General features: G+C 37.8%; 2 protein-coding genes across 2 annotated transcripts; one reads left to right on the top strand and one right to left on the bottom strand.

Annotated features, from left to right (window-relative positions):
* Window positions 1-255: 255 nt before the first annotated feature.
* LOC547864 (phosphoinositide-specific phospholipase C P13) lies at window positions 256-5,121 on the top strand. The gene is made up of 9 exons (NM_001248381.2): window positions 256-704; window positions 1,628-1,824; window positions 2,355-2,490; window positions 2,567-2,839; window positions 2,933-3,162; window positions 3,465-3,582; window positions 4,022-4,174; window positions 4,258-4,344; window positions 4,520-5,121. The coding sequence occupies exons 1-9, from the start codon at window positions 396-398 to the stop codon at window positions 4,817-4,819; spliced, it is 1,803 nt and encodes a 600-aa protein (NP_001235310.1). The 5' UTR covers window positions 256-395; the 3' UTR covers window positions 4,820-5,121.
* Window positions 5,122-7,180: 2,059 nt separating this feature from the next.
* Window positions 7,181-10,389, bottom strand: LOC100798905 (putative serine/threonine-protein kinase-like protein CCR3). The gene has a single exon (XM_003544038.5). It carries the CDS (start codon window positions 10,140-10,142, stop codon window positions 7,752-7,754), a length of 2,391 nt encoding a protein of 796 aa, XP_003544086.2. The 5' UTR covers window positions 10,143-10,389; the 3' UTR covers window positions 7,181-7,751.
* Window positions 10,390-10,687: the final 298 nt, after the last annotated feature.

Raw genomic sequence — 10,687 nt, 5'->3', positions numbered from 1 at the left:
CAACTAATAAATTAATGCATATTTTTTTTTCTCATCTTTTCACTGCTTTTTTTTTTTTTACTTGTGATTTGTCCATGGCTTATGTATGTCACGTCACGTTTTATTCTCACTTCTCAGTTCAAAGAGATACTACTACTATGCGTCGGTATAAATAATGCTACTCTTAAATGATACACGAATTTAACTGTACGCTAATTAAAACCGGCGTCGGTTGAAGCGTCGATCCACTTCCACCCGTGTCTGTGTTGTGTGTAGTTAACACTTTGACTCCACAGCAACAACAACGTTAAAGCAGAACCACACGGAATCCACACGCACACAACACACATATTCGTGTGTGTTTGAAGTGGAAGAAAGAGAACGCATAACACAGAACACAGTGCAGACAGCAAGTGATGACGTCGAAACAGACATACAGCGTGTGCTTCTGCTGGCGGCGGCGGTTCAAGCTGGCGCTGGCGGAGGCGCCGTCGGAAATCAAGACCCTATTCAATGAGTACTCCGAGAATGAGCTCATGACACCTTCGCATCTTAAGAGATTCCTGGTCGATGTGCAGAGGCAAGAGAAGGCCACTGAAGAAGACGCGCAAGCCATCATCGATAGCTTCAGGCATTTCCATCGCAGAGGCGCTGGCCTCAATCTCGAAACTTTCTTCAAGTACCTCTTCAGTGACGATAATCCTCCTCTTCTTCCTTCTCATGGGGTAAGCAAAAAAAAACACTCAGCTTTTTGTGTTTTCCTATTTGGGTTTTGTCAGAGACAGTTTGGGTCTACGAGATCTGGATTTGGCATTGTTTACTTTCCAATTGGGTGCTCTTCTTTTCTCCCTAGATTGGATTTTACTCGATTCATTCCCTTATTCTATTTTTTTACTGTATTTGCTTGCTGTACTTTTTCAATTGCGGTGTTTGGTTTTATTTTACTTCAGTTTTTGCAAAAGCTTGGTCTACTCATGCTAGTTCTCGTTTATTGTTATGCACAAAGGGTTAATCGTAACTGAATCTGTAGTGATTTAGCTTCTTCTTGGTTTTCTAGTTTGTACTTTTGGACTCACCCCCCAAAGAAAAGTCTGAGTTTTATTGCATTTTGGTTGACCGTGAAGATTTGTGACTCAAGTTCCTAATACAAAATGATAACACGATTGAGGATTAGCATTTTTCTCCCCTCAATTTTCAGAATGGATTCATCATTTATGCAGTTGAGCCTTTCTCTTATAAGTTGCTTCTTTTGGGAAGGACAGGGCATTGCAAGGCATATGAAGCCTTTTGATTTATATTCCATTCATGGAAATACCCTTTATTGTTGGATACACTATATAGTGTCACGGTGTCTTTGGGATATGGCATTGCTTTTTAGTTTTTACATTGGTTTTGATTGTGTTTTTGGGAATCAGTCATCATTTAGATTAGGATCTTCTTCTCTAGTGCCTTAATTTGGTAAAAATCAGGCCCCGAGATATTACACAGAGGGTTTCAGGGGCAAAACTTTGATTTACATATTGAATTTCATCCAAATTTTTGACAAGTCATTGTTACTTCCATCAATATTGATATTGTATCATGCTTAATTATATGCATTTGCTTATTCTGATCATTGTGTGTTGTATGATTATTTCTTCCATCTCAGGTGCACCATGATATGACTTTACCCTTGTCACATTATTTCATATATACTGGCCATAATTCCTATTTAACTGGGAATCAGCTGAGCAGCGACTGCAGTGACGTCCCCATCATAAATGCACTGAAGAAAGGTGTGCGGGTGATTGAATTAGACATATGGCCTAATGCATCAAAGGATAGTATAGATGTTCTTCATGGAAGGTAAGTTTAGTAGTTTACAGGTAGAATGATGCTGACTTTCATACATGAACTCATGCCAACTCTTTTTCCCTCATTTCTCCTTAGTGATCAAGCAGAAGTCAAAGAAATAAGTTTATCAGTTTTGAAAATTGTTATTTATTTTAGCTATCTTTCTCTGCTCTGACTTGCTGTCATGAGTTGAGTGTAGCCTTGAAGACAAAATTTTGTTAACTTTTGCAAACAATGTTAGTTCTCCAACAATTTGATAAAGATTTATCCTTCTATTCTTTTTTTTTTTTTTTTGGAGAATGATGTTGCCAGAGTCAATTGAAGTAAAAAGTTGATGAGTTGCAATGTGACCTCTGAAATCTCTATCTGGCATAATTGAAGCATAAGTTTGAAATTTTTGCCTATTAAAAATTCACTTGAAACCATGATTGTGGAACAGGTTATATATGAATGATATTATATCAATATATTGTTTAATATTGCCAGCTGAATCCAGAAATTATTGACTTGGAAATTTGATACATAATTGTTTATATGTCTAGGACATTGACTACTCCTGTAGAGCTTATCAGATGTTTGAGGTCTATTAAGGATCATGCCTTTGTGGCATCAGAATATCCAGTTGTAATAACCCTAGAAGACCACCTTACACCAGATCTTCAGGCTAAAGTGGCTGAGGTTAGTTACTTGGAGTTTAATTGGGATTCATAATGCTCACATTCTTAATAGTTGATAATCCTATCCAAATTTTTAGATGGTTACCCAAACATTTGGAGACATACTATTTACTCCTAACTCAGAAAGTGTGAAGGAATTCCCTTCTCCTGAATCACTTAAGAAGAGAATTATTATATCAACCAAACCACCTAAGGAGTACCTTGAGGCAAAAGAAAAGGAAAAAGGGGATGATTCACAGCACGAAAAGGAGAAAGGGGATGATTCAGAGCATGGAAAGGCATCAGGTGAAGATGAAGCTTGGGGGAAGGAAGTCCCAAGCTTGAAAGGTGGTACTATAGAGGATTACAAGGTTGGAAACTAAAACAATCGTGCATATTAACTACAACTGCATTTAATTTTATAAGGTAAATTTGTTAATTGACTTTATGCTTTGCCATCTTAGGACAACAACGTGGATGAAGATCTTAATGATGAGGAAGAATTTGATGAATCAGACAAGTCACATCATAATGAAGCTCCAGAATATAGACACCTAATTGCCATTCATGCTGGGAAGCCTAAAGGTGGATTAGTGGAATGCCTCAAAGTGGATCCTGAAAAAGTGAGACGTCTAAGTTTAAGTGAGCAACAGCTTGAAAAGGCTGCTATAAATTATGGACAACAAATTGTCAGGTATTATTAAATGTTTCTAGTAAGTCCTTTTAAGGTAGAATTGATTTGAATGTGGTTGAACCCCCTTTAAAAATGAATAAATAAACATCCTCTAACTCTTTATTGTCATGCAAAATGTTCTAAAAATTGACTGTTAAATATTGTGCTCCAATGATGGTGCACTGCATAAGTGTATGACTTGTTAATATTTAATAATGTTAATAGTTGGTTGATTTATCATCTTGTCTGATATGTGGAGGGTGTGTGATGCATCTGTGTTTATTTGAATTAATTTGTATTTCCTAATTGTTGGCCTGCTGTAGGTTTACTCAGCGGAATATACTGAGGGTGTATCCAAAAGGTACTCGCATTGACTCATCAAATTATAACCCATTAATTGGGTGGATGCATGGAGCTCAGATGGTTGCATTTAATATGCAGGTATCTGCCTCTTCCTTGTATATTTTATTTCATTCTCCCCTCCCCCCCGACCACACACACATTTTTGTTTTCCTTTTTTAATATTTTCTGTTTGGCAATTTTTGCTATTGCTTTGTATTTTGTTGGTTCGTTCTATCTTCTTCTTTGAGGAGGCAGGGGGAATAAGAAATTGGTAACCTTAAAGATACCAACAAAATTTAATAAGCATTTGACATCTAGTGATACAAATTTTACGATGAACATTTGATGTCTAACAATGTGCCTGTTGAAATATGGGGCAGTCCTTTTTTAGCTTGAGTTTTATAATTTATTGAATCCCTTGATGTGTTATTGCCTGCAAGATTCCACGAGTTAGGATGTACACACATCATGACATGAAGTATATTATTGAATACGATGAATATGATTCAGTTTTCATTGTGGTTGGTTTCATTACCAGGGGTATGGGAGATCTCTTTGGTTGATGCATGGAATGTTCAGAGCCAATGGAGGGTGCGGTTATGTTAAAAAACCAAATTTTCTATTGGAGACTGGTCCAGATGACGAGGTCTTCAATCCTAAAGCTAAGTTACCTGTGAAGACTACTTTGAAGGCAAGGGTTTTATGTCAATCAGCTGCCTCATTCAAGTATCTCTAGTTTAATGTTAACAATTTTCATACGCTTCTTATTCTTAGGTGACTGTATATATGGGGGAAGGATGGTACTATGATTTCAAGCATACACACTTTGATCAATATTCACCTCCAGACTTCTACACAAGAGTAAGTTAAGATCATATACTCTTAAAGCATGGGATTCTTGTCATAGCAATTCATTTTCAATTGATAAGGGTAGTTGTTCCTTGCTATTTATTGCATGCATATATGATACCTTCCCTTTTGTTTTCACCTATTTCATGGCAAAATTGTTGTGTGATTTGATAAACTTTTTATGCAGGTGGGGATTGCTGGAGTCCCTAATGATACTATAATGAAGAGAACTAAGGCAATAGAGGATAATTGGTTACCTACATGGAATGAGGCATTTGAGTTCCCTCTCACTGTTCCGGAGTTGGCCTTGCTTCGCATAGAAGTTCACGAGTATGACATGTCTGAGAAAGATGACTTTGGTGGACAAACATGCCTACCTATCTGGGAGCTTAGAAGTGGCATTCGAGCAATTCCACTGCATAGCCAAAAGGGAGATAAATACAACACTGTAAAGCTTCTCATGCGCTTTGAGTTTATTAATAATTGATTCTGTGCAATGTGCATCCTTCTGCTCCCCATTATTATTATTATTATTATGTACAGTCATTAAGATGTGTTAGTAGCAAGAGTTTGTATGTAGTAGCTGGATGATATCGTGAATTATGTGCCCCGTTAAATGATGTAAGAAAAAAAATGTGTTGTGTATTTTGTTTTCTTGAGGAGACTTGTTGGTCTTGTAAGGCTTGTCAATATATACTACTTATATATATATATATAAACATAAGGAAATTGTTCGTGTTTTGTATGAGAATACTTTTTAAGTCATCTGTACTCAAATGTTGGTTTTGATCTGTGATGTGTTCTCATTTTACAAATTTTATTTTAAAAGCATGAAGTTATTTTAGATTCTTTACTTTTTAAACAAAAGACAAAACAATGATTAAGTTTGAAAATTAGCATGAATGCGTAATAAGGAAGTTTGTTTAATACCATGACAGCAAAACGTGTTAAGATATCTTGGTCAAAGACAAAATAAAATATGTAATCGCTTCTCGAAGTAGATCATAGACTTGAAGGAAGAAATTGATGGTTAAAACCCTAACATAAATTGGGTTAACAAATGATTGATGTTCATGACAGCCTGACAGGCTAACATAAAAGAGCTAAGGCGTGGTGCTGCTTATTGTTTTTTCTGACCCATCTATTTAGTGGTATTTCTCTTATATTATTAATTAAAAGTTATGCCTAAATTATTTAATATAATTCAAAGTATTTAATATTATTAAATATACCTAATCAAAATTGAAAGTAAAGTTTGTTAAAAACTGATTGAGTTCTCTCTGACTGTCTCCCAATTTCTCTATCTATATTACTTTGATCTAAATTTTAGTTACTAGATATTGAGTTTAGTTTCTTTTAGAAAAAACTGAATTTAATTAGAATATACTAATAGTGTATATATGATTGTCATATTTTATATGATAAATTTATTTATTCTTATAATAATTATTTTAAAAGTTATACTTAGAATTAGTTTTTTATTAGTTGGCAACTTTAAAAAATTTATACTGACCGTAGATAAAAATGAAACCTAGTTATATATTTGTTTCTAAATATAATTGGTCTCACCATTTTTTTTCGCCATGTTAATCTGTAAGTTTCCAAGTAACCACTAAACCACGTACTTAAGTGGGATCTGTTTCATATTTTGGCTGCCTGAGGAAAATATTAATAAGATAGCATCCAAATATCACGTTAATGAATCATTCAAAAGAAAAATGTGTTATCTTAATACATACTAGTACTTTCTTAGTTTATATACGCCAAAAAAAAAACAGTGATTGCACTAGCACTCATCCCAAATATAGAGCCTTCCTGAGTTGGGGCTCACAGTTTAGATGCATATATATCTGTAAAGTTAGCCTTGGGTTGGGTATTGCCTTGACCTATAAGCATTCATATCATAGCAAACATAAATGGATAAAAATTTAATGGGTATAACTCAGTTGATAACCCATATTGAATTTGTGGGAAAGAACATAAATTCTACTCTTGTAGATTATACTCTTGAAAAAAAAATAAGAACTCTCAAGTGATTAAACTCTGAACCGAATGATTACTGTTGTTAATAAAAAAACATAAATGGGCAAAAGTAAGTTGGGTCACCGGGTATTAATTACAAAGGACACATTCATCATCACCATCAGACCCCAATCATATTGACACTTCACTAACCCATTAGGCCTATGGTCCAGTACCCTAAGCCCAGCATGTGCAGAATTTGCAAGTGACATTAATTTTGAGCCATTGAAGTACCGTTCCATATTTGACCAGTCTAAAGAAAATTTCAGTAGAATAATTTCTTTCACGAGGAAGAGCAAAATTGCTTCAGACGGAGTCCTATAAAATGTGTAGTACTCAAAGCCTGTGTTGGTCATTATCATTAACTCTTGACCCCATCACCTAGCTGACGTGTGACTAGAAAGGAGCAATAGGCTACAAGTCATTAACCAATCCACTTCTTTAATTGGTTCCTTTTCTCTAGTCAGACTCTTCCACCCATCATAGAAGTCAGCAAAGTCTTTCTAAGTAATTAAATAAATGTGTAGACCAATCTATTTTTTGATGGGGTCCATGTTTGGAAAGGTGATAAAGAACAAAAGGGTTAATTATAGTGCTTCTTCCCAGGGCCCAATAGCAACCTAGAATGAGAGGATACACTAGCATTGTATTTTCAAGCTCAAGCTCAAGCCAACCCTTGTTAACACTCTTTCACACGCTTACCAAATTTGCATTAGACTTGGTAAACTACAAGTAGCTTCCCTGTCAACGCGTGTGACCAAATAAGTAGTTCATGACGGTGCCTTCTCCTCCGACCAAAATATAAATGTAAACAAACTAATGCGCAATAGTTAATATGTTCATGGAGGTAAGTGTTCTAAATTTACACGTTACATCAAGTACAATGCCTTAAACGTATTAGCCTAAACCTTAACATAGAGGTTGCACTTGCATCAAGTACATTGCTTTAACCTGTAGCATAAACGACAAGAAGAGAGGCTACAAAAATTTTAGTGTACTTGCACACAATGTCACATGCATTAGGCACAAATTATACTTTACCTGTATCACTGTATGTGCGAGGCATACAAGAATTGCAGGTTGCAAATTCTTATCCGAAACAAACAATACTTATCACACAACGCTATAGACATGGTTAAAAACCAAAATTTCAAGAATATTTTTATTTACCATGAAAAAGAAAAACAAAATTCTGATATGAAAAAGAAAAAGAAGATTTATAATTGATCAATTTTACTGGCTGTTAGTGTATAACAAAATTCTGCACTACAGCTTCATGTTAGGTGACATTCCTAGTCTTTACACCCCAAGAGTATACCCATGTAATTAATCAGAAAGAATCAATAAGAATAAGGGAACATTTTCTATTTTGCTTCCCCTTTACCAGGGTTTGAATGTCAGTCGGATACAATGGAGATTGTACCACTGGAAATGCTGCCATGACTACTATCACAGAGAGCCAAAGCACGCTCCAAATTTGCTACAATATCAGCCATTGTTGGTCTGTCCTTCCCCTCCAAATTTACACAATGCATAGCAGTATATCCCACTAGCTCCACTGCTTCTGTTTCATTCATCTCTGGTGGTTTAACCCTGGGGTCCAAAATTTTCGCCAATTCTCCCGTCATAATTACCGGCACTGCGAAGTCTACCACACTCACTGGGGTGCCTCCATTTTCATCATTTTTGAATATAGCCCTCTTTCCTGTTAATAGTTCTAGCAGCACCACTCCAAGCCCATAGACATCACTCTTTGCTGTCAATACATTCAGACCATAATATTCAGGATCAATGTATCCAACTGTTCCCGCTGCCTTCATCGGCTGGTAATCATGGTCAGATTCTGGACTCATCAATGACAATCCAAAATCTGATACTCTCGCCGTCCAAGTCGCATCAATGAGAATGTTGGAAGACTTGATATCTCTGTGAATTATAGATGGAACTGCATAATTATGGAGATACTCAATTCCTCGTGAAGCATCCAGCGCTACTTTGATCCTCATTCTCCAAGAATTCAAGACACTACTACTCTTGTCCACATTGTTCTTGTCATGCAAATGATCATACAATGCCCCATTCTTCATGTACTCGTACACCAAGAGCCTCTCATCTTTCTCTTCACAGAACCCCACCAACCTGACCAAGTGCTTGTGGTGTAACCGGGACAAGAAGGCCAATTCTGACTCAAATGCAGTCTCTTTCTCTTGAAACTTCTTCATCTTGGTACTAGTTTCACCCCTTTTGATTGCCACCTCGCGACCATCGGCGAGTTTGCCTTTATAAACAACACCATAGCTTCCAGCACCAATCTTATTCTCAAGGGAAAAATTGTCGGTGGCTGCAACAAGTTCAGCCAAAGTGAACTCCTCAGCCCTCTCAGGATGCTTTGTGGATGATGTTCCACTCCTTTGACGCCTCATTATCCGCGACCCTTGACGCCTTATGGTGGATGATCTAGAAGGAGGACTAATACTGTTATTAGAACCGCCCACACCATTTACACTGCCACCTCTAGTGATTGTTGGCTGCACAGAATTGTGAACTTTCTTCTTCCCAAAACAAACCCCAGTCCACAAAGAATAAATCGCAGTGCATATCCCAGCAACACCTCCCACACATCCAACAATGGCAAATGCCAATAACCCCTTAGTCAAGGCCTTCGACCGAGAAGCCGGAGGAGGACTCGGTGGTGTTGCCGGCATCACCACAGGTGGCGCTGGCACCAGCATTTCAGGTAAACAAGGCTTTGGCTTACAAATGTTTCCATAGCCTGAACACAGAGACGCAGATTGAGGATATATCCCACATTCACTACAAGGAGATTGAACACAAGGCCCTGGAAGAATAGGAGGCAAGGGAATCTCATAACCTGAACCATTATCCCAACCAGGACCCCAACAAATGACTGAAAAATTGTTAGTAGTCAATCCACAAGTAAAATTGGACCCAGAAACAATAACCTCAAAAGAAACACCTTTTGTAACATTATCCTCAAACAACCCTCTCCCACCCCAACAAACGACAGAACCATTGGATCTCCGAATAGCACAAGTGTGCTCAACCCCAAGCGCCAAACCAGAAAACTCCAAAGCACCTCCTTCAGGAACATCAATTTGACCAAAGTTGTTACTTCCTCTGCAAACCAAATACCCACTTGAATTCAACCCACAAACATGTGACTCCCCAGCCACAAGACTCACCATAGACATGTTCCTAAATTCACTCTCCATTTTTCTCGCTATAGACCCAACACCCCAACACCGAACCCGATCACTACCCTTCAAAACTCCGCAAGAGAAGCCCGACCCAGATGAAATGGAATCAAACCGGTCCGAGCCAGATGGCGATTCGAACGCGGCGTTCGTTCTCCAGCACGACGCCTTTCCGGCGCCGACCACGGTGGCGCAAACCTGGGAGTCTCCGAGGGCGAGATTCTCGAATAGAACAGTGCCATTGTTGTAAAGCCTCTTGCTTTGGAAGGCGGAGAGGGTGTCCCAGCAGAGGAGGCTGTAGTTGCCGCAGCGGAGACCGCAGAAGTAGCTCCGGCCGCCGGAGATGGTCGAGAAGGAGACGTTGGGGGCGACGGCGACGACTTCGCCGTGGCGGTAGCACGCAATGCGCCGCGTCGGCTCCGATGCCACCACGCCGCAGACGGCGGAGGAGGTGACGGCTAGGGTGGCGGCGGAACCGAGGGCATGCGATGGTGATAGTGAAGAGAGGATTAAGAGGGTGGCGATGAAGAGAGTGAAGGTGGCGGCGGAGAAGGGTGATTTATTCTTCTTCATTGTGCGAAAGAATGGATTTTTTTGGGTTTGGGGGTTGCGATTGTTTCTGCGACATTGGCAGAGAAAAAGAGTTGAAGGGTACGGTGAAAGTGAAACCTTTTCAGGGTGTTTGTTGCAGACTCTGTTGACATCAGATAACGAGGTTTTTTGAACGTGTTTTGGGGATCGCCTTTTCCTTTTCTTTAGGCCATGTTAGGCTCATGAATATTTATCTCTTATCTTTCACATGAAATTTTTTGGATTTATATAACCACACGCACACGTGACACGTGGAGTAGTTTTTTTTAATTTTTTTTACCAAATAAAATTATTTTTATGTTATAAATAAAAATAAAAAATAATTGAGGAATGAAATTAGATATTATTTTTCTTTTTAGTTTATAATTAGTCCAAAAAAAATCAACTATCTCAAATTATTTTATTTATATAAATGATTTTCTTAACCAACTATTTATTTCAATCTATCATGATTATCTTTATCTTTAAATAAGAATTAAAAAAAAATTAACGCTAAACTGAACTTCGATAATTATTTAAAATAAATT

The sequence above is a fragment of the Glycine max genome, chromosome 14 (genome assembly GCF_000004515.6).
Source record: "Glycine max cultivar Williams 82 chromosome 14, Glycine_max_v4.0, whole genome shotgun sequence".
NCBI classification, from domain to species: domain Eukaryota; kingdom Viridiplantae; phylum Streptophyta; class Magnoliopsida; order Fabales; family Fabaceae; genus Glycine; species Glycine max.
This window is presented reverse-complemented; position numbering and strand designations above follow the sequence as displayed.

Bases quoted from the DNA above. Each gene is read 5' to 3' on its own strand.
- LOC547864 (NM_001248381.2), top strand. From the start codon at position 396: ATGACGTCGAAACAGACATACAGCGTGTGCTTCTGCTGGCGGCGGCGG. The intron at 705-1,627 runs GTAAGCAAAAAA...CTTCCATCTCAG, and splicing joins CTCTTCTTCCTTCTCATGGG to GTGCACCATGATATGACTTT. The intron at 2,491-2,566 runs GTTAGTTACTTG...CCAAATTTTTAG, and splicing joins TTCAGGCTAAAGTGGCTGAG to ATGGTTACCCAAACATTTGG.
- LOC100798905 (XM_003544038.5), bottom strand. From the start codon at position 10,142: ATGAAGAAGAATAAATCACCCTTCTCCGCCGCCACCTTCACTCTCTTC.